This window comes from Urocitellus parryii, chromosome 5 (assembly GCF_045843805.1).
Source record: "Urocitellus parryii isolate mUroPar1 chromosome 5, mUroPar1.hap1, whole genome shotgun sequence".
Classification (NCBI taxonomy): domain Eukaryota; kingdom Metazoa; phylum Chordata; class Mammalia; order Rodentia; family Sciuridae; genus Urocitellus; species Urocitellus parryii.
In genome coordinates, this window is record NC_135535.1 from 116,545,941 (window position 1) to 116,569,616 (window position 23,676).

The 23,676-nt window shown below is 53.3% G+C and overlaps 1 protein-coding gene across 1 annotated transcript in view; it reads left to right on the plus strand.

Annotated features, from left to right (window-relative positions):
- Cacna2d4 (calcium voltage-gated channel auxiliary subunit alpha2delta 4) overlaps positions 1 to 20,325 on the plus strand; it is a 108,571-nt gene extending 88,246 nt beyond the window's left edge. Inside the window, exons 27-38 of the mRNA XM_026411069.2 lie at positions 3,523 to 3,584; positions 5,251 to 5,295; positions 5,525 to 5,587; positions 13,345 to 13,415; positions 13,843 to 13,918; positions 14,436 to 14,488; positions 14,706 to 14,758; positions 15,054 to 15,074; positions 17,528 to 17,645; positions 19,086 to 19,198; positions 19,381 to 19,463; positions 20,221 to 20,325. Of these exons, the coding sequence (XP_026266854.1) occupies positions 3,523 to 3,584; positions 5,251 to 5,295; positions 5,525 to 5,587; positions 13,345 to 13,415; positions 13,843 to 13,918; positions 14,436 to 14,488; positions 14,706 to 14,758; positions 15,054 to 15,074; positions 17,528 to 17,645; positions 19,086 to 19,198; positions 19,381 to 19,463; positions 20,221 to 20,325 (863 nt within the window). The remainder of the gene's footprint in view (positions 1 to 3,522; positions 3,585 to 5,250; positions 5,296 to 5,524; positions 5,588 to 13,344; positions 13,416 to 13,842; positions 13,919 to 14,435; positions 14,489 to 14,705; positions 14,759 to 15,053; positions 15,075 to 17,527; positions 17,646 to 19,085; positions 19,199 to 19,380; positions 19,464 to 20,220) is intronic.
- Positions 20,326 to 23,676: the final 3,351 nt, after the last annotated feature.

Below are 23,676 nucleotides of genomic sequence, written 5' to 3' on the forward strand. Positions count from 1 at the left end.
ACAGTCAGCTGAGCTTGGGTAAACTGAGGGAAAACGATCAGGTTGAGAATGTGTTTTAAAATGGTAAGGTCCCAAGGAGGACCAGGGCTTGGAAGGAAAGCCCGGAGTTTGTTTCTGAGCATGTCAAGGTTGAAATGCCCATGGGTGACCCAGGGGGAGATAACATGTCCGGAGGCAGTTGGAATGTCCTGAATTTGGGGAAGGTTTCCCAGGTGCCAAGGACACAGAACTTGTTTTGGAGCTGATGGTCCAGCTCAGGAGATGGAACCTGGTGGGGAGAACCTGCTCTGTGCTCCGTTCCCCACATTTCTGCCCATGAACCCTCAAAACCTGACCTTGATTTGGGAAGAATTGGCCCCCACCTTCTCCGGGATCCTTGTGTTAAAGTCATACAACTTCTTTCAGCTCAGAAACCTCGTGATTCCTCAAGACTTGGCCCTGAGCCACCTGGGGATAAAGGCAGAGTCTCATTCCAGGAATAATCTGCGACCTCTTTGACCACGGAGTCAAGGACGGGGTCAAATATGCTTCCTTGTTTTAAGCATTGGTACAATTCCCCTCTGACCACGTGTGGAAGGGTCATCGTCTTTCACTCAGCTGTTTAGACAGGAGAAAGAAATCTGTGCAAACTATGTAATGTTATGAACGACCAATAAAAAAAAAAAAAAGAAAAAAGAAAAAAAAATCAAGGCAGAATATTCTGCAAAGTTAACCTTCATTATTGAAGGCAAGATAAAGACATTTTTATGAAAATGAGACACAAAATTTCTTTACTAATGCGTCTTTTACTACAAAAAAATCATAAAGGGAGAGAGAAATAGAAAGAAAAATGAGAAGACACAGGGAGATAGGGAAACAATAGTAAAAGACTGAGTCTTGATAAATGGAAAAGCATTATTAAATATTTTGTGTATTTTACATCAGTTGGTACAATATCAATGCTAAGTACTCTGTGAAACATTTCAAATATTTCCTATTTTTATTAATAAAAAAGATTCTTTAAAAATAAAAAAAAAAAAAGAGGAGAGGGAGGGGCTGCCGCTTTAGGGAGACATGTGAGTGGCAGGAGGGCCCAAGCATCCCTCACCTGCTGGAGTGTACCCCATCTGCATCCTTTGTCATTGCCATGAGCCAACAAGTGGCTCCCCCATCCCTTCATGGCCAGTCCTGTCAGCCACCTGGACCTTGAAGCCACAAAGAAGTCCCCAAAGAACTCAGATGCTCCCACATCACAGGACCACCCCAGTTAGCTAGCCAGGAGCCGCCACAAGACTGTTTGGGATTCAAGGGAGCAGAGGGGCCTCTCGGAACATTGGTTTCTTCATCTGCAGATTCAGATTAGCTCTGGCACCACATTGTCCAACAAGATGGCCATCAACTTCATGTGGCTTCTTACATAGACACAAATTAAAATTAAATAACATTTTAAAAATTCACATCCTTGGTCTCACTAGATACATTTCAAGTTCTCAGGGATGCCGCTTGTGGCTCCCGTTTGGGACGGCACCTCCATCATCTTAGAAAGCCCCATTACACAAGGATGCTTCTGAACAAAATATAGTTCCCAAAATATAGTCCGAGGAGCCGCAGTGCAGCATCACCTGGGAACACTCTAGAAATGCAAATTCTCAAGCGCCCCCCGACCCCAGACCTCTCAAATGAGAACTCTGAGATGGGGCTTAGCAAGCCTTCCAGGTGATTCTGATGCACACTGAAGTTTGAAGAACAAGGCTCCAGTCTGGAATAGTGGACTCACCCATCATCTCACTTGATCTCATTCTGCTTTTCTAGGGTAACAATAATCATGACTCATTTTACACCTGAAGAAACAAATCCAGAGATCACAAGCCTGGGAAAATGCAACCTAGAACTCTGGCCCCTTGACCTTTCCCTGGTTTCTCCCCCACCCCGTCATCATATTCCTCTGGACTATTTCCAGACTGAAGATCAAACTGAGGCAGCTCTGCACCTTGTGCAGTACTGGAACGCTAGTGCATTGTGGAAGAGCCACCTGGATACTGAGGAACTCAGGGTGACGGTGATGGGAAATCTCTCCCCTGGCCACTGGGTTCACTGGAGAATTCCTCATGCATGTGGCATATGGTTGAGAACCCAGATCCGTGTGCACTTTACAGAGGAGAAAAACAAAACTCAGAGTGGAAGAGAGGCTTGCCCGTTCTCTGCAGCCCGGGCTTGACTGTCAGGACTGGAATCCAGGTGCTGAGAGTAGAGAGGTCAAGAACCCGAGGGACAGCTGGGCATGGTGGTGCCCACGTGTCATTCCAGCAGCTTGGGAGGCTGATGGTGAGTTTGAGGCCAGCCTCAGCAACTGAGCAAGGCCCTAAGCAATTTAGTGAGACCCTGTCTCTAAATAAAATATTTTTAAAAGGCTGGGGATCTGACTCAGTAGTTGTGTCCCTGGATTCAATCCCTGATATCAAAAAAAAAAAAAAAAAAACAACTTAGAGACAGACCCTGGTTCTGTCCTTTTCTAGCTGGGTGACCCAGGCAAGTGATATAACTGCAGCAAAACCTCTGTTTCCTCTGCTTGGAAAGTCAGAGTAACAGTCCAGGTCTGCTGGAGGGATTAAAGACGCTTATGCCTGTAAAGTGTCTGACGCATCCTAAGCACCCAAGTCATTTTTATATTGTTATGCCAGACACCAAGAAGTTGTCCTACTTTTTAAATTCTTTTTCTGTTCAGTAGAACCTGACTTTTCTGTCTATTCTTTGGCCCCAAGTTTTCCTGGAGCTCTTTGTCCTGGATTTCTCTGACTGTGTGAGCAGCTGCTTGGGTTCTCCGAGCCGGCTTGGGAATCAAAGAGACAGGGGTGGCCCCGGTACAAGGTGTCATCAAAGGAGTAATATTTGTGCACTGACAGCATCTCTGGTTTCCTGGGAACTGCCTGCAGATCTGGGTAAATCTGATCAGGATTTTCTGCAAGGAGAGTTTTTATCCAATATGGTGAAAATTCTGAGCAGGAATTAGATGTAAGAGGTTGTCAAACCAGGAGTAAGATCTAAGTAACCTTGTGAGGTGCCCAACGCAGAATGGATGTGAATTCCAGTCTCACTTTGCTGCATTGGGTCTCCTGATCTTGCACAATTGGCTTGGTCTTGCTGGCCTCTCTTGTTTCATCTGTGAGAAGGGGGGGTAAAGTTCCCAGGGACGTGAGGACAAGTCCGTCCCTACTGTTCTCTGGACTCTCGGAGCCTCGTCTCTCTCCTCTTGGGACATATTCTGGTATTGTTCTTCCCAGGGGAAGATAGACACTGCCAGCCTGTCTTCTTTTCTCCCCCCACCCCTCCCACTCCCCAAGAGCCTCAGATTCACACTCTGCCGTCTGACTCAGCCCTCCATCCGTTCCCTGCCTGCCCGGGTGCTATCCCCCCCTCAGTTCCTGCTGATGCGTCTTCTCTAACTTGATTCTATTTTTTTCTCTCACTCTCTCTTCCCTCCCACCACCCCCTCCCCAAAAACACCCCCCTGGCCTTGCCCTCCTTCTTCCTGCCTCCCTGCAGCGGTGGGAATCCAAATGAAGGTGGAATTCCTCCAGCGCCAGTTCTGGGCAGCCACAGAGCAGGTAGGTGACCGCTCCTGGCCAGGTCAGGGATAGACGACACAACAAGCTCTCCCGTGAGGCAGGGCTCTGCCTCTCACCCGCCACTCGGACCCTTCCTCAGCCCCGTCAGGAACCACCATGGGGTGTCTCCTGGATCCTTCCTTCTCTGCTCCCTGCGGCTCCCCCATGTGCAGGCCAGGCCTCCACCTCTGGGCCCTCCTCACCCCAGGGCTCTCTCCCAGTGCAGACCATGGCACCCTCTGCTGCCCCAGAGCCTCACAGCCCTGCCCACCCTGCGCTGTCCTCCTCCCTTCCAAGGCCCAGACCCCCTGCTGTCCAGGCCCCTGAGAAGCCAGATGCCTGCTGGCCCTGCTCTCCACCTGCCCTCCCCCTGCCCTCAGAGCGCCTGGCCTCAGCCTCTCTGGGCTCCCCAGTTGGCCTTTACGTATTCCTCCTGTGTGAGGCTCCTCTGCTCCCCACTCACTGGCTGCTGTGTGCCCACCTTGGGCAAGTTGGGGGAGAGCCACCCAGGGCCCCAGGGCCACATGGAGCCATCCCAGGAGGCTTCCAGCAATGCCACCCACCCTCTCCCCTCACCAAGCACAGGAGGCCTGTGGGCTGCAGGGGCCAAGGCCACCTGAGAAGAGCCTGCCCGCTGGCCTGGGCAGCTGCCAGCCAGCAAGGGTCTGCTACTCAGTGCCACACACCTACCGCACACACACACACACACACACACCTACCACACACACACACCTACCACACACACACACGCCTACCACACACACACACCCACCACACACACACAGACCTACCACACACACACACACCTACCACACACACACCTACCACACACACACACACACACACCTACCACACACACACACACACCTACCACACACACACACGCCTACCACACACACACCTACCACACACACACACCTACCACACACACACCTACCACACACACACACACCTACCACACACCACACCTACCACACACACACACACACCTACCACACACACACACCTACCACACACACACACCTACCACACACACACACACCTACCACACACACATCTACCACACACACACACACACCTACCACACACACACCTACCACACACACACACACACACACCTACCACACACACACACACACACCTACCACACACACACCATCCTACGCACCACACACACGCCACTCGTAGACCCTCTACATTCAATAAATACACCACACACAGCATGCACCACATGTATACCACACACGCATGCTCTCCCACACCCCACACAAACGTAGACCCTCCATATACAACACACATGCCACACACACACACACATACACACACAGTATCGTACAGACACACATATGATGCATACATAGCACACGTATACCACACACAGCATGCTCATATACACACACGTAGACCCTCCACATAACCCACGTACTGTATACACACACACCTTACAATAAACACCATACATGGACATGTACACACACACACACAAGTATCCTATAGACACACTTCTACCTCTCCCTATATAGCCACACACCACAAATGAACCATATACAATATTCACAAATATACCTATCATGCACACACACACACACCCACCACATATGTACAACACACACACACACACACACACAGTTGTTTGCCACTTAATAGTTCCTCTTCTTCCTTCCAGTGCAGTGCTGTGGGTGAGCCATGCCCAAAGAGCTGCGGGGACAGTGTAAGTTCTTCCCAGGTGGAGGGGGGGGGAGCGTGGCCCTCCCCAGGTGCCCTCCATGGGCTGGCTTCCCTCTGGCCCGAGTGCCCTCCTTCCTTCCCAGCAGTGCTGGGCTTCAAAGGGGTGATCTTTTCATCCAACACCGAACCAGCCTTCCCAAACCCAAAGGACGGGCAGGAGGAGGAGGTGTGTGGCAGGGTCGGCCATGACCTCCCTTCCGGACTGCCCCCAGGACCTGGACTGCTTCGTGGTGGACAACAATGGCTTCATTCTGATCTCGGAGAGGTCGCAGGAGGTGGGTTTCTGGGGAGCTAGACCTGGGGAGAAAGGGCAGGAGGAGGAATCAAGACCACGAGTAGTCGCCTCATCCCAAGAGAGGGCCGGGGACCCTGCCTCTGAGGGAACTGGGGTGTAGGGTCTGAGGGGCAGGGTTCTCCTGAGCCCAGAGTCAACACAGTGAGATCACAACACTCGGAACACCTTCCACTCAGGGGGTCAGAGCAGATATCACTTCTTTATTTCATCTGTAACTCACCTCCATTGGTCAGGAGTGTTGCCACCACACAGGGATGAGACAGCTCATAAATAAACCACTCCGGGCCTGCGGGGCGGCACTGCACCATGTTTTCTTTTTTTAGTTGTGGATGGACACGGTATCTTTATTTTATTTCTTTATTTTTTATGAGGCGCTGAGGATGGAACCCAGTGCCTCACATGGTGCTAGGTGAGTGCTCTCCCGCTGACCCACACCCCAGCCCAGGCACCGTGTTTCCTGAGGGTCCTCCATCCACAGTTCTAAGCAGCCCTCTGCTCACCATCTCAATCCCCCATCCCTCCTCCACCCTCTCCACCACATGGCCCCAGAAGGACTGGGCCTCCCCACCCTGCATTTCCTCTCCTTTCTGGACTTCCTTTCTAGAAAATTCTATTCTAGACATCAAACCTGACCCTTCCAGGGGAAGCAAGGAAATGGGCGTGATCCTTTCTTGCCCAACAGCCTGCCTGGCACCCCTCAATCCTCCCTGTGGCCGTGGACCCCTCCCTGGACCCTTCAGGCATTCACAAAGGCATATTTGCTGAGCCCCAAATTGGGTCCCCAAATTAAATATTTATTTATTCAGGAATGAAACTGAAAAAGAAGCCTATTCAAACCTGAACCAAATCTGAATATATTCACCTGATGTATTTCCTTGAACCAAGCCCAGAAGTATCCAAATGGCCTCTAACTGAACCTCAGGGGAAGGGATATGGTGTTTGGTTCAGCACAGGGTTTGCCACTTATTCAAAACATGATTTGGGCAAGCAACTTCCATTATCTGTGCCTCAGTTTCCCCCTCGGAAAAATCAGGGTAATGCCTATGGTCCTCTGGAGCCTGATTCTGGGTGCTGGGTACTGGCAGAGCTGCAGGAATTGGAGATGTGGCTGACCCGGGTTAGGGCTGAGGCCATCTCTCTGCCCCTCGAGGCAGCGGTCTGGCCCCACTGGAAGGGGGCTTAAGCCTAAAGGTGTCAGGATATGGCAGGAACCAGAGCCAGAGCATCCGAAGGAGACTGAGAAAAGTGGCAACTGAGGAAGAGGAGAAATCCAAGGGTCTTGGAATCTGATTCCTTAAGGATAATTTTTAAATGGCCTTCAGCAGCAAGAGTAGTAGAGAGAAATGTGGTTTCCTTGGCTGTCCCCTGGCTGGGGTGGGGCTGGGCCCATGAAAGGGATGCTTCGCAGGACCCCTGCTGCTCACTAGCCATTGAGGTCCCCTGGCCACCTCCCTCTGCCTGCCCTTCTTTCCCCTTTTCCTTTTCATGCCTCTTTTTGGCCACGGGGCTCTTCCCTGGCCTGAGCACCAGTCCATCTTAGTATTTCCCACTTGCTCTGACAGAAAAATGGGTGGTGACAGAAGTCGAAACCAAGTGGTTAGAACCAGGCTCGGGACCATCTGATGCCCTCAGTCATTCATGTTCTGCTCCCTGCTGCCTGGGCAAGCCAGAGCGGCCCTGTAGGTTCTGTGGTAGGTACTGGCTTTCGAGGGCCCGAGGACCCAGCCTGGGCCTAAAGAGTTTCAGAGGGTGAAGCCAAGCTGGGACATTGGGATGGAAGGGTGGCGAGAGCAGGAGAGGAGGGCCAGCGACGTTCTCTGTAAAGGGACAGATAGTTCACGTTTGGGGACCACTCAGCTCCGCTCGTGCAGGGAGACAGCAGCCACTGGCAGCGCGTAACAAATGAATATGGCATTGTTCCAATCAAACCTTATCCTAGACACTGAAAATCAAATTTCACACAATTTCCATGTGTCATGAAATGTTATTAATCTTTTGATTTTTTAAGAACCATTGAAAACAAACCATTCTTAGATCAAGGACCCACAGAAGCCAGCAGTGAGCCAAGTTTGTCCCTTGGGCCCTCATAGGCCAACCCCTGATCTAGAGGCTCTGAAGAGGACACTGCTCGACCCTGGGCCCATCTCAAGAGACGCTGGCAGGGGCAGAGACACTTGCACAGCTGCTGTTCCCCCAAGGTCGTTAGCCTGCAGCCCTCTCAGCTCGGGGCCATGCAAATCCCTCTGCAGGGCAGCTTACACAGCAGAGCAGCCCCTTCATTCAGAGCCACAAGTGGATGAGCCTGATGGTGGGGGCGGGGGAGGGTTGCAACAGGGGAGCCACTGGCCTTTGAAACGTGACCTCAGAAATGACATCCCGTCACTCTCCCATCTTCTATTAGCTAGAAGTCAGTTGCTAAGCCCAGGGTACACTCAACCTCATGGACAGGCGCGACTACCAGGAAGCTGGGGTCACTGTGAACCATTTCAGAATCTTCCAGCACAGACTCCTACCCCCTACCAAACCTGCCCCTCCCCCCAAACACAAACAAGCCCCTCCTCGATTCACCCCCTCCTCCCCACTCCTCCCCACTTATCCCTGGAAGACAGTGCATCTGTGGCTGGGAGCTTGCCTGAGGGCCCCACCCCAGACCCAGGGACTTCTTCAAGCCATCTGAGCTTTAAGGAGCTCCCAGGGAGTGATTCGGAGCGGGATGAGATTTCAGAAGCAGTGCCCGGGCAGCTGCGAGCTGCTGTGGCTGGGGCTTTTCGGTTGGCTGCTCCTGCCTTCCGGGCTGGGTAACGTGCCAGGAGTTTCAGGCTGCTCCTTGTCCCTGCCAAGGTCCATCAGGGGCTTGGGGAGCTAAGCCTGTTGCTGCTTTAGGTGCAAAAGTCCTTCCTAAAGTCCTGCCTAGCCCTTCCTCCTCCTGGGTGCTCCTGTCCCAGGGCGGCCGTCTGCAGTCTGCCGACCAGCCCAGGGAGGTGACTCGAGCTCTCTCCTGTTCCTGGTGGAGTTCCAGGCCGGCTATCAGGAGGCCTCTCCAGGCTCAGGGCTCATTCTTTTTTTAAAGGACCAGGAATGACAGGATTACGGCCCTCACTTTGGAGTCTAGAGACAGAGGCACATGACTGGGCCAGGGGAGTGCCAGGGGCTCTGTGAAGCATCATAATGCTTCCAGCGATCTGTCACCGGGGCCTGGGGACTCAGATTCCTATCATTTGTTTGCCAACCACACTCATCCACAGAGCTTTCAAAATGGTCCTCACAGGGCAACCAAGTCTAGACAATGGGATGCTTCATTCCAGCACCTTCCCCTGAGGGACCTGAAGTCTCAGAGGCACTGTGCTCTCCTCCCTCCCTCCCTGGCACCTTCTGCCACCACAGAGGTGCCTGTCCTGGGCCTGGGCTCCCCCTCTCCTTCCCTGTTCCACAGCCCCCCCCCCCACCGCCTCTGAGTCTTTGGGGCTCCCCTGTACTCAGCAGCAGCCCCCACACGCCCCCCTACCCCAGCTTCCCAAATGGCCCTGCCCCTCTGAGGGCTTCAGAAGTAAAACCCTGCAACCTCCTGACTCGGCAGAGGCAGGCTCTCTGGTGACCCAAGGCAGTTATCCAGGGATTCTAAAGCTCAGCTCAGCGGCCAGATGAGGAAGGGAGTGAAGGACAATAATCCCTGTGGAAGCCAGGCACAGTAGTTTCACATGCGGTGACACATCTGACCCTCACACCCCTTAAGAGGATACTTGTCCCCATTTTTGAAGAAGAAACTGAGGCTGTCCCTGGGTATCAGGAGGACATGTGGCATTTTTTCCATTCTATCACTAGAGTTGAGACTACCCTTTCTCCCTGGGGACAGGGGACATATGAGCAACAGCCTCCCACGACAGGGAAATTAGCCCAGGTCCAGGGGCAACCACCCAACCAGCAGGAATCTAATTAGTTCTGCTTCTTGGCTGCCTAGAGCCCATCTGCTTCCTGCTCCAGGTTCCTGGGTGGTACCTCAAAGGACCTCACCTCCCTCCCAACCTCCCTCCCAGACTCACTGCAGACTTAAACTCAGGGAGCTCAGGCCCTTTAGATGCATCAGCCCGTGGACTACGACTTATGCATGTGTTACCCCCAGGAAAGAGGCACCACTGGGCAGCCAGACCCCTCTACAGGGTTGTGCTGTGGGTGCAGCTCCATATTCCACCCCAAGTCCTGAACTGCAAGGTACCCAAAGTCGAAGTGGCACTAATCCACTCCAACAAAAATGAAAAGAAACTACCAGTTAGGAAGTGTGTTTGCAGTCAAGAACAGAATCCCCACTGCAGTGCCTTAGGCAAAGCACTGGTTGATTCTTCTCAGAAGACTCAGTGAAGCTCCTAGCATGGCTTCCTGGAGTCCCCAGCTGTCTCCACCCTCAAGATGACAACATTGCTAGGGAAGGTACTGTCTTCTAGTCCATTTCCCAGACAAAGGGGAGTATAACTGGGGGTTGGGTCAGTGGGGGGCAGTGCCTCTCTACAGAGTCCTTCTCCCTTTAAGTGGATTCCGGAAGTCCTTCTTGTGACTACTCATGTTCCATTGGCCAGACCTCAGTGCAGGGGCTTCTGGGAAATGTAGTTCTTTTAGCTGAGCACATAGCTAACATTGTTAAAGTCAGGCTACCTTACTAAATAAGGAGAAGAGAATGGACACCTTCTGATGAATGACATATTCTGGGAAACAGAATTGTTTATTTGCAGAGATACATTTTTTCCAATGTCCAGGATACATTGGTCAGAGACCTGGCTTCTCAGAAAAAAAAAATGTTTGAACAACTGGTTACTGATGAATAAGCCTAGAATTAGGAAAGAGACTAAAATTACAGGCTTGTAGTAATTTTGGCCAGCCTCATCAGGAGCCTGGTGTCCACCCCACTACCCTGTCCCAGGAAGGAGGAGACTCACGTCATTCATTCATTCCCTCTCATTCCTTCAGCAAATATGGATAATAAACATAAAGCCCCTGCAGGCTGGGGAGGGAGGTCAGAGGTGGGTCTCTGCCCCTAGGATCTTGCTGTCCAGTGATGGAGGTTCGATGCATACCCAGGAACTAGAGTAGAAAAGAGCAAACCCAGCTGAGAGGACACTCAAGCTGGAGGGATCAGGAAGAACTTCAGCTGGCCTTACTGCTGGATCTTGAAGAGCAGCAGGATTTGGATGCCTCTTGCCTTTCCATGTGTTTGTCCCTGGAATTCCCTTGATTCCTCTCTGCTGTCCCCTGCTTTATCCACTTCCTCTTCAGTGATGCCTGTCCCCATCAGGCCTCCTAATCTGAACAAAAGGACACTCACTTGTTTATACCACCACCGGAGGCACTGATCATCAGCTGTCCTGTGTGACAGCGAATGTGCCCTTGTCTGTCCAAACTGGTCTGTGCTCTTGGTTATTGTCCATTTCTTTCATTTTTGCATGGTACCCCCCTGATGAGTAAGCATCTTGTGACTGAAAGGTGGTCAGGCATTCAGGTCAAGAGACAGCAGAGCTCAGGCAAGTCTTTGCCTCCAGCTCTAGTTTTTCTCCTGTTTGCTTCTGTCATTAACCTGTCAGTTTCTGAGATCATGATTTTGGCATTCATTTTCAGTGGCTTGTATCATTACATTTTAATTTTATAAGTGAGCTATTTCCAAACAAAGAATACCATAGAAACTGGGTATGGCAGCACATACCTGTAGTCTCCCCAATTTGGGAGGCTGAGGCAGGAGGATCGCAAGTTCAAGGCCAGCCAGGGTAACTTAATGAGACCCTGTCCCAAAATTAAAAAAAAAAAAAAAATTAAATGGCTGGAACAGTAGCTCAGTGGGAGAGTACCTGGCTTCAATACCCAGTACAAGAAAGAAAGAAAGAAAGAAAGAAAGAAAGAAAGAAAGAAAGAAAGAAAGGAAGGAAGGAAGGAAGGAAGGAAGGAAGGAAGGAAGGAAGGAAGGAAGGAAGGAAGGAAGGAAGGAAGGAAGGAGAAAGAAAAAAGAAAAAGAAAGAAAGAGAATAAAGAAGAAAGGAAGGAAGGAGGGAAGGAATAAAGGCAGGCAAGCAGGCTGGCTGGCTGTAGGATGCAAGGGCTATATTTTCTTATTTATTTCCAATTTACAAAATGACATTTCCTGAGCTTACCCCAGTTTTCAATGTGGGCCCATTTGCAGGTTAAACATTAAGGGAGCATCCCTGAGGTTGTCATCCAATATGGCAGCAGCAACTCTTATTTGGAAGAGAATTTCTCAGCTGAGCTGGTGCACAGGAGCCCTGCATTCCCACTGGCCTTTGTTTCCAATTAATCTTGTTCCTTAAGAAGGGTTACCGAGGCTCCCCAGCTCTGCAGCGCAGGCCCTGCCTGGGTTCCTGGACAACACAGGCTCTCCTTGAGGTCAGCCAGGCCCGAGCCCCCCCACCTGTGCCAGGGTGCAGTTTCCTGGTATCGGGAGCCATAACACCTGTTCCTGTTCTAGGTGTTTCTCAGAGTGTGCTGGCTACGGAGGAGATTCACAGAAGCAGGGAATCTAGGTGTGATGGGGGTCCTGCCACGGCCTGGCCTGCTCTCCTCCTCACTTCTCGCCCCTCCTTCAGTTGACCTGGTTTTCTCCTCCAAGCCATCTCCTGTCACCTCCAGCCAAAGTGTGACCCATGGAAGTGCTCCCCTCACAAAGGCCTGGGCAGGCCAGCCAGGCCCAGAGCCAAGAAAGCACTCTGCCAAGAGCCTGATGTGGCCATGGGCTCAGGCTCCCACCTCCCTTCCCTGCCCAAGTTCCTCACTATGCCCAGGTACCAGGCACCGTGGGGAGCTCAGAGACGTGCACCCTGACCCCAAACAGCTTTCCATGCAATGGAGGCCTAAGATGACCGGATATACCCCAGGCAGGGTGACAACAGAACTAGGACATGCAGCCACAGGTTGTTGAAGTGCTTCTCAGAGGAGGAAGAGAAGGAAAGTTCCTTGAAAAGAGGACTGAGAAAGGGTAATTGAGGCAGAGACGACGGCCCACTGGGCACACCCACGTTCATGTCATGACAGCTGCCACTCACTTTGAGCCACCGTATGGCACACATGATTCCCAGTCTCAACCCGAATTCCAATCCAATCCAAGGCCAGCCACCAGGCTCTTTCCGCCCCGCCATGCTGAGAAGAGCAGAATCCAGAGGCCAGAGGAGGCTGGAGCCAGGCACTGGGGGCAGGTTTGGAGGGCAGGGGCAAGCCTGGCTTCTCAACTAAAGCCCTGGGGCTTTGCTGCCCTGGGGGGATGCTGCGGGGCCACCATGGTGCCCCCCAGACAAGGTTGATGGTGAAAGGAGAGAGGGAGAGGAGAGGGGAGGATCCCTCCCTCCCTTCTTTCCTTCCTAGATAATGGAGAGTGTGACAAAACCCAGGTGCTGTCTGAGGAGACTGTTCTGGGAGTACACTGGGGTAGAGGGGGCGGGCAGCTCAGAGAGGACCAGGGTCAGGGTAGGCTGTGTCTAGGGAGTCCAGGAATGAATGACAAGCTGGGTCCAGTGGCACAGGCCTGTAATCCCAGCAGCTTGGGAGGCTGAGGCAGGAGGATCCTGAGTTCAAAGCCAGCCTCAGCAACAGCGATGCACTAGGCAATTCAGTGAGGCCCTGTCTCTAAATAAATAAAATACAAACTAGGGCTGGGGATGTGGCTCAGTGGGCTTGCTCATCTGCTTGCTCTCTTTCTCTTCTCTCTCTCTCTCTCTCTCTCTCTCTCTCTCTCTCTCTCCCTCACAGACGGGAAGATTTCTGGGGGAGGTGGACGGCGCTGTCATGACCCAGCTGCTCAACATGGGGGCGTTCAACCAGTAAGTGGGGCACAGAGCTGATGTTCAGCAAACCAGCCAGATCTCGGCATCTGAACTCCAAAACCCTCAATGACAGCTCCAAAGAGTCCCAGAAGGAATTTTTCAGGATCCAGGGGCTCAACATGAGGCAGAGAGGGGGATATGGCCACGTGGACATTCCTAGGAGGGACCCTCCAGGCCCAGCTCAGCCCTAGAGGGAAAGCCACCCAGCTAAAGGAGCAAGCCACGGACCGCTCTTTTCTTGAAGCCGTTTAAAGTGCAAAAGCAGCGTTTCAGAACGTGCCCAGTCCATGTCTGCTGTCCTAACTCAGGCACCGTCATGGATCCTGGTGAACGCAAGCTCTGAGGCCCATCCCACCCCACCCCCAGCAGGGGCAGGGCGTGGCAGGGGTTCTTGGCCTCCGTCCACCTTGGTTCTGATTTTCAGGGTGACTATGTATGACTACCAGGCCATGTGCAAGCTTCCGGATCACCACCACAGCGCAGCCCAGCCCCTGGCCAGCGTGAGTGACCTTCTCTCCCCCACATGTACATCCTCTGCCTTGTCCTCCAAAGAGGTCACCTGGACACTGTTCCCACCCAGCTGCAGGCCATCAGGCCCCAGGGCTGACTCTCCCCCCCCACTTTTGGTACCAAGGATTGGACCCAGGGGTCCTTACCCACTGAGCTACGTCCCCAGCCTTTTTTATAGATTTTATTTAGAGACAGGGTCTGTCCCCCACCTCAAGGCCCAGTGCTCCACAAAAATCTTCAGGGATCCTTGGTGAAGGAGCCCATCAGGGTGAGAACTTGACCAGCCTTATGGAAGGCCACTTCTAACCCTGCCAGAGATGTCTGACCCACAAAAGGCAATGCCCACATAAGTCAGCTGTGGGATGCTTCCTCTGCAGGGGGCGGGTGTCGGTCGGTCAGGAGGGTGCTGAGGCAGCCGCCCATCTGGTCCAAGGGCAGCTGAGAGGAGCAAGTGCTCTCCCCTTGGACCTGCTGCAAAAGGTGTGTCCTTTCTCTCCCCGACTCCAGCCGATCTCTGCCCTCCTGATGGCGACCAAGTGGCTGATGAGTGAGCTCTTGCTGTGAGTGGGGCTGGAGGTGGGGGCTGTGGCTCATGAGGGAGTCCCGTGAGCAAGAGGCTGCTCAGGAGGTGAAGGAGGGCGGGGCCCGGGTGTGTGGGGCCTCCCCTCACCCAGGCTGCTCCTAGCAGGACCTCTGCTCACCCAGGGCCCTCCGCCCTCTCAGGGACCAGGAGGGGAGGGTGGGGAGGTCCCCCAGACTCAGCTTTGTGCCTGGCAGGCTCCTGCTGGAGTGGAGTGCCTGGGGCTCCTGGTATGACAGAGTGGCAGAGGGTGAGTACCGGGATAGGATGGCGTAGCAGGTGGGTTTGGGCAGCTCCTTGGACGCCTTGGGCCGTGGGTGGGTGAGAGGGCGGCTCTAAGGCGTTCGTCGTTCATCATTTCATCTCGCCTGGCCTTCTCTCATCGGCTCCCCTCACCCCTCGGTCCCTCACCTCTGTGTGTGACACCACATCATCTCGGGACACCACCCCTCCATGTGACATCATCACCACCCTGTGACATCCTGCCCTCGTGTGACGTCATGCCCTGTGTTGTGCCATGTCCACCCTGCCCACACCCCGGGCAGCCAAAACCGTCTTCCATCACTGTAAGTAGCCTCATCTGGGCAGACCCTGGGGGCCACTTGGGCTGGGGAGCTGAGGAGGGCCTGCCCTCAACCCTATACCCCAGGAGCCATCCCCAGGGGGGCTGAGTGCTCTTCATCCTGGGACACCCCTGACTCAGGGACCCCAAGTCCCTCATCCAGCTGCAGGCACCATTCCTGGGGACCCAGACCTCACCCCCCAGAGCATGGTCCTACCCCAGGGAACATTAGAGACTCCAGGAGGAGAAGAGGGTGTGGTCCAGGGGCCCTGACCAAGTGCAGCTGGGCGGCCACCAGGTCTCCCCAGGCACGCCAGCCCAGGGTCCATCAGCCCTCGGCAGTGCTCTGGGTTCCAGAGAGTGGTCACCAGGAGGCCCTGAGGATGACACCCTTCCCACGACTGTGTGAGGACAGAGTCCCCCAGAGGCAGTGGCATGGTGAGAGGGTCCTGACAGAGTGAGGAAGAGCCTCTCTCACCTGGTTTGAGGCTCGCTCACCACGGCCCAGGGGAGGAGCCCAGCTTGAATGTGAGAGCAGACAGATGCGCTGTCCCTCGGGGGACTCAGAGCTCCCCCTACCACACAAGGCCACCTCCTGTTAGCAGGATTCGCGCCACTTGTCCGTGTTAAAAGGACCTTTTCCAGGGGGCTCTGGAACTTCCCCGTTGCCTGGGCAGCTCCTCAGCCCGGCCCATCTTTTCCTCAACATTAAGCTTCATGATAAGGAATCATGTCCACGGCTGTCCTCTCTCTGGTTTGCTCTGCCCTCTCCCTTTCCTGCTGCCCCCTGGGGCTGGCTGCCTTTGGCCCCAGAGGTGACCTCTGACCTGGGGTCACATTTCCACGTTCCCCTGCCATGTTTCCAGGCCGCTTTAGGAGGCCCCAGGCACACTCATAACAGGACTGCTTGGGGACAGTCACTTGATATTGGTGACAGGAGCCAGGAACCATGTATCACAGCTCATTTAGAAAGGGCTCCCTCTTCTCTCTGCCAGGAACAGAGGACCTCATTATGGGGTGGGGACGCAACCTCTGTCATCTGGCAAGCTGAGGACCGTCCCTGCCTTTGCTTGCTCAGAGCTTCACTTCTTCAGGACAGCTTTTCCTGGAGCCCAAGGCCCCAGCCAGGAGTAATGTGACCTTGGGGAAGCCGCCCAGCCCTATTATTATTGTGGCTGTGAGCAGTGTTATCACTGACACACTTCACCCACCAAAGTGGCTCAGGTGACAGGCAGACAGGCCCAGCACTGAGTCAGCACCCCGCAGGAGGAGAAGAGTCAGGTCCGGAGACTTCCAGGGCCACCCAGCTCCCTCCTTGGAGGGTCAGCTCGGGAAGGAGCCTGAGCCGATGTTTCTGGCCCCTGAGGACTTCTCCTTGCCCACTGGCCCTGCCTCTTGGCTTCAAAGTCTGGAGGGAACTTCTGGGTCCAGGAGTCAGGGAGACCAACGGCCCTCCTGCTAACCCTTAGTAGGAGCCCCTGTCCCAGCTCCACCTGTGTCCACCCACCTGCCCCACCTATTTCACCCCTAGTCTGGGAAGCAAAGGAAATGCCTGTGACGGAGAAATAGGAGTGCTGCTTCCAGCCCCGGGCCTGCGCAGGCCTGCTCTGCTCTCCGCCCCTCTGCAGGAGCTGCCTGGTCTCCAGGGCCCCTGTCTTGTCTCAGTGAATGAAGGGGCTTCACCTCACCTGATATCCACCAAGGAGCCCCAATATCCGGGAGCTGGGCCTCCAGGCTCAGGTGGCCTTGGGTGCAGAGATCTATCCCTCCCTTCACTGCTCAGTAGCAGAAGCTGGGGTCTGGTGGCAGGGGTGGGCCGGCAGGGCCTGGCCTGTCCAAGAGCTGCCCTGGCATGGCGTTTTAGCTACCTGAGAGTTGGACACAGGTGTGTCCACAAGGGAGGGGTCAGGTCTCAGAGTGAAGGGACCACAATCCACCCACCAAGCCACCCCTCCTGTTTTGCCTCGCCTCGTGAAGGAGGGCGGGGCCCAGGTGCATGCCCTCACTCAGGCTGCTCCTAGCAGGACCTCTGCTCACCCAGGGCCCTCCAGCAGGAACAGGGAGGGTGCCTGGAGGAGAGAGGATGCAAGAACAAGGGTGCACCAGGTCCCTCTCAGGAACCTTTGAGATGGGGCACTTCCCACCCCCAGCTTATGATGAGGATGTAGGCTTCCAAAGAGAGAATATGGCTTCCTCAGGGTCAGGAGCTAGTGTGACACTCATGCCCGAGTTCCACGGTCCCCGACACCCAGGCGGCTTCAGTTATTCTCCGTTCTCCCCACCTCCCCATCCCGCACAGTCCCGAGACCTTTGTAACCAGAGAGCATCTGCCATGGACCAGGAGCAGGGGGCTCACTGTGGGTGAAGTGTTGAGGCCTCTGCAGCCACTCACGGGGTGCTAAGGCCCTCAGGAGGCTGTGGGGCCCTTCCTCACAGAGGCACGTCTGTCCACTGCAGCCCACAAGCATAAGAAGCAGGAGCTGCTGCATCCCTGCGACACAGAGTACCCCGTGTTTGTGCACCAGACAGCCATTCAGGAGACCAACGGCATCATCGAGTGTGGGGCCTGCCAGAAGTAAGACCCCCTGGGCAGCTTGACCTGTCCCCAGCTCCCACTCCTGGCAAGATAGCCCCCACCTGAGGCCCCACAGCCAGGATTCCACAGCCTCCCTCAGTGACCTCTGCCATCTCCATCCCTTACGCTGAGGCACAGGTCAGCCCACAGCAGGGCCGTGCACTCAACGCCACAGATCTGAGAAAAGGAGCAACAGATAAACCTAGGTCTGCCCTAGAATATGTCTAGTGCAGAGAAGAGGGTCCTAGACCGGCCTTCCCACTGCTGTCCCTGTCTGTGGTCTGTCCTACCCCCAGGCCAGAGCCTCCGGGCAGGAGCCCCTCAGTCTTGCTCCAGGGTCAAGACCACTAGATCCCACCAGCCCTGGCCCAAGAAGGCAGAGAGGCCCCCGGAAGGGTGGGTTTTCTGTTCCCAAACCTCAGAGGATCCCCCCCACACACACACACCCAGGGAGTTCTGCCCTGGGCTGGGAGGAATGACCTCCTCCGGGCTGTTCTCTCAACCAGACTTCCTGTTCCCCAGGGACCGCTGGGCTGTCCCTGAGACAGCCAGACCCAAGCTAACTATTGTGGTGTAAAGCCTCGCATGTGGGCCTCTGACAAATTCAGTCTCCATCTCTTCCTACTACGTGATGTCAGGCAAGATTTTGGCCACACAAAGCAGTTTTCTTGGAACAATTTCTGTTTTGTGCATTTATCTCCAAGCTTTGCTGTAGGGACAGAGTCGATGGGGATGTGTCAAGCAAGTGCTTTCCAGTAGACAGACTTGAGTTTAAAAACTGGCTCTGCCACACCCTCGCTGTGAAACCCTGGGAAAATCACTTCTCCTAGGCTCCATTTTGTCCTCTACCACACAGGGCCATACCAACCTCACAGAGTGCTGTGAAGGCTAAGCGTAGACATATGTGTGTAGACGCCTAGACAAACAGATGTGTCTGTGTGACATCACCCGGCCCCTGGGAATCGCTCGGTGAATGGCAGCTGTCCTTGTTATGTAACGCCCTGGGACCTTGTGCCTGCCTGGCTTTACCAGTCATTCTCCTCTGTCCTCAGACCTCCTGAGCTGTGCGGTGGCATTGTGCCACCTAGTGGCCCATCCTTGCACTGCACTTCCCCATACACCCCAAGCAAGAGTCGCCCTACAGCCCAATCTGCTCAGGAGCATCCTTGCGTCCCTGCAAACATTAACAACTCCTTCCTCACCTTCTCCATCTTCTAGAAAAGGACAGATGTAACTTTGAAAGCTGTGGTAAAGTCAGTCACTAGGGCTGGGTCGTTGGTCCCGGGCTATTCCGCCCAGGATCCAATGTGAGTTTCTGCCCCTCCCCCTGTGCCCCCACTTTCACACTTTGAGCCTCCAGTTCTCTCCTCGGAGACCTTCTCGTGGTGGCTGCCGTGGTGCCTGGGGAAGCCCTTGACCTCCGCCCCCTCTTTGCTGCAGGATATTTGTGATGCAGCAGATTCCCAAGACCAACCTGCTCCTGCTAGTGACAGATCCCACCTGCGATTGCAGTGTCTTCCCGCCAGTCCTGCAGAAGGCCACGGAAGTCAAATATATCCTTCCCATCCTCCAGGACATGTGGGGTGGGGAGGGTGGGCTCCGAGGTCACTGAGGCTCAGATTTTGAGGGCTGAGGCCAGCCTTCCTTCCTCCCCGATCCTTGGAAGCTGGGCCCACCAGGGGCAGGTTCTTCTAGGGGTTCAGAGCGGTTGACCTTGACCTTGTGAGTTCTATACATAATGCCTCTGTCAAGTGCGACAGGATGCGCTCTCAGAAGCCCCGCCGGAGACCAGATTCCTGCCATGCCTTTCATCCAGAGGTGCGAGGCTGGGTGGGCTGTGGCAGGGGTCTTGGTCTTGGTTCCACATTCTCTGCCAAGTGTGTGTGCCCTTGTAGATGCCAGCATATCTGGACACTGATGAATGCAACCGTACATGTGGATCTCACTGGGAAGTGTTCATACCTGTGCATTCATATTTACATCATGTGAAATGGGGACACCACAAGGGGTCTTTGTACAGTTCCTGGCACAGAACTCCTAAAACCCCGTAACTTCCTGGGTGACATGAGTGAGAAGGACACTTGGCCTAAGTCCCTGGGTTCCTGACACCATGCTTCTAAGACCTCTGGAATAAGAGTGATTTGTGTTCTAATGAGATGACCGGTGTCTGGGACCCCTAGGTCCAGCATGGGGCCTGGTCACCAGAAAGAGCCAGGCCTATTAGAGAGTGGGGACTTCAGCCGCATCCCCTGACTTCTGGGCAAGGTTTGGGGATTGGAGATGGAGTTGCCACCAGTGGCCAATGACTCCATCGATTATGCTACATAAGGAACCCACCATGAAACCCCTGAGCAACAGGGTCGGGAGACCTGGTCTCTGCTTCCAGTGAGTGTGCAACCTCTACTTTTCCCCTGAAAGGTCTAAGAAAGGTGGCGGCTTTACTTTCTGAAACTTCCTTCTCTCTCAGGATTTGACCCCTGTTAGTCCCAGAGACCCCTGCCCATCCTTGCCCCTCTGGATGGGAAGGTGCCTCTGCTGTAGATGCCGCCCTCTCACCTCTGCTCTGGGTTCACAGGAGAACGCTCAGGACTGTGGCGGCGCCTCGGACACGTCGGCCTGGCTCCCCCTGCTCCTGCTGCCTCTGGGTGCCTGGGTGCTGCCACCTCAGCTTCTGCGGTGACACTCACTGCAAGAGGATCCTTCCAGAGACATTCTAAGAAGTCAGCCTCTGGTGTGGGACGCAGTTCACTGCAGCTGGGTTACCTCCCGGGCCTGTGCTCATCCTGCGTCCAGAGATTGCTGGAAGAACAAGGGAACAAAGCCCCAGACGCCATTTTCCAAAGACCCTCCAGGGTGCCTGGTACGGTTCACCCAGGCTCTGTGGGCATCCTGCTGTGCTTCGTCTCTTCTCTTCAGGAGTCCAGCATGAGCCGGACTTAGACCAAGACTAAAGAGTTAGTTCCACCTATTCTGCAGATCAGACCTGTTTCCAATGAAGCAGGCTGATCTTGAGAATCCACGGACCTACAGGTGCTGAGCAGGAGGAGCCAAGTGAGGCCAAGGGCAGGGAGGAGACTGAGGCAAGAGCATGCCTGGCTGAAAAGGAGGATGGAGCATTTCCTAGATGCTGCTGGGTGTGTGTGTGTGTGTGTGTGTGTGTGTGTGTGTGTGTGTGTGAGAGAGAGAGAGAGAGAGAGAGAGAGAGAGGGAAATAGTAAAAAGAAAGACCAAGAACAGGATAGGAATATGTATCAAACCCTTTTAGGAAACTATCAACATGCCTGTGTGTGATGTCTTCAGACTGTTGCTGCTGAAGAACTTCTGAAAAATTTGTTTGCTTGTTTGTTTCTTTTTAAAAATTCCTAAAGGAAATTTTGCAGCTAATAAAAAGTCAGGCTGGACGCAGAGCCACATGCCTGTAATCCTAGCAGCTTGGGAGGATGAGGCAGGAGGATTGCAAGCTCGAGACCAAACTCAGCAACTTAGCAAGGCCCTAAAGACTCAGAGAGACTCTGCCTCAAAATAAAACATTTAAAAAGGGGTTGGGGATGTGACTCTGTGGTAAAGCATCCCTGTATTCAATTCCAGGTACAAATAAAGTAAAATAAAACAGGCTGAGCTCTGCAGCTGCTGCATGGGACAATGATGTACTTGTAGGGGTGGAGGCAGGAATTGGGGCCACCAAACTGAGGTCTCAGTGTGACCCACAGACCTTCACAGAGGCATGGTGAGATATCTCCTGAGCATCAACTCCAGACTTCCCGTGAGGTCCAGGTCCTGGTCATGGGCATCTGCTGGCCAGGGATCTACAAAAAAAAATTACTTGATTTTGTCCCAAATCCTCGAAGGTGGAACTTTGGGGAACATTTCAGTGTACAAAGCAGAGTCCACTGGTAAGGCAGCTGCATCTGGAAACACCCCTCACACACAGTTATACACCCAACTCTCCCCAGGGTCCCGACATCTTGGAGCTTTCTCTACTCCAAATCTGAATCCCAAGAGGCAGCAGACTTTGTTGTTGTTGTTTTAATATTTTTCAGTTGTAAATGGACACAATACTTTTATTTTATTTATTTACTTTTATGTGGTGCTGAGGATTGGACCCAGTGCCCCATACGTGTGAGGCAAGTGCTCTGCTGCTGAGCCACAACCCCAGCCCAAGGCAGCAGACTTTGTTGTAGGAGCAATAATACGAGCAGAACCCATGTAGAAATTCTGGGGTGCCTCAGATCCTTGAAGTTAAAACAATCTCAGATGAGAAGGCCCGGCCCAGCCCCACAAGAATTGGTGTGGCATACACACAGGAACTCAGAGGTCACTTCTTCCCTATCCTCCACAACCCTCAGCTGGCCCAGTTTCCCACCAGCAAACAGCTCCAATTTCCCTCTAAGGCAGGCCAACTCCATGTGTTCATTAGAACATTTGAAAGTGCCTTACATTATAGACTGTCACAGTGTTACTCTGTCATTTAAGTCTCACTCCAATCCTGTGAGGAAGGGATCAATTTCCCATTTACAGCTAAAGTCACTGACGTTTGCAGAAGACAGTTTAAGTGGCAGGAAAGTATTAGCAATGATTACGATTTACATGTACCAGGAAAATAACATGCATTTACTCATTTACTCCTTGCAGCAACCCTTTGAAGTCGGTAACATGTTTACCCCATCTTATAGACGAGGAACTAGGGTTTAGAGAGCTGAAAACTGGCTCCAAATTATTGGAAGATCAAATGTAATACACTCATGTAATTTGCCTAAAATTGCGTAGGCAGTTAACTACAATTATCAACTACGTTTTTCTTGGAGGTGGGGACAAAGAAATTACATCCTGGAAACCAGGAATAATGGCCAAAGGTCATAGGTGCCCACCTGGCCCATGTGGGCTAGGAACAGCAGGGAGCCCTCTCTCCCACCAAGGTGATGCCACAGCTGAGTGCCTCCCTACATCATGAAGACGTAACTGTGGCAGGCGTGGCAGGATGAGCATCTCCTGACTTCTGGGCCAGCCACTCCTTGCTGTGGCCCATGACCACAGACACCGCCTCCAGCCTCTCTCCAGGACAGTGTTGTCCAGTGCTGTCTTCAGAAGGGCTTGTCTTCCCACCCAACCAGGGAAAGTATTTTCAGGCAAATTTATCAACTATCTTGGCAACAGAGTGAAAAACGCAAGCAGGAGTGCTGGCCTTCCTCTGGGTCCCTCGTCTCTATACAGCCAAGGGTGGCCTGTGAGATCTGGAACCCTCTCTGAACCCGTGAAATCACTTCTGATTAACCAGCACTGCTCTTCTATAGATGCCTCTGAAGGTCAGGGCTATTCTTCCTCTTTCCACATTTAACAGAACCATGAAGGGACAGCAGGTGGCAGTCTGGCTCACACAGCAGAACCGTCAACTTGACTTCAGAGGAGCAAAGTTGGCACCTCAGTCATTTAGTAAACAGGGGTACAAAATCTTGGCATCTCTTGTCAGTGCTGTACACCTTTGTTCAGCTCAAGGCTGCTGTCATACTCCCCTTCCTCAGTACCAGGAATACACTGACTACTAACACTATGTATGCATGTACGGACATATAAGTATGGGGGTGGCCGGGGCTCAAAGACCACAAAAGGAAGGATTGGAGCAAGGGTTTGGCAGAATCACCGTGGGGAATGAATGTTCACTAAGAGCAGCAGCATCTCAGTGAAGGATGCAAAGGATACATCATCAGTTCTCTTGAAAGGTGAGAAAACAGAGACTAGGGAGGTAAAAATTTCTTGCCCACGTGACATGGCAAATGGCAGAACAGGGACTAAGCCTGCCACTGTTCATTCCTAGGCTAGCATGAAGGGGCAATGGCAGGGTACAGTCCAAAGCTACTTGAGCATGCAGTCTAATTCCCAGCCCCATGATTCCCACTCCCAGATCCAGACCATGCCAAGCAGCAGCAAAGAATGAACCACACTAGCCTTGTTTTCAAGTCAAACAGTTGAGGGCAGAAAGCTCAGAAGGTCAAGTGCTAACATGTTTTTGCTCACGCATAAGTTAGGGCAAAGA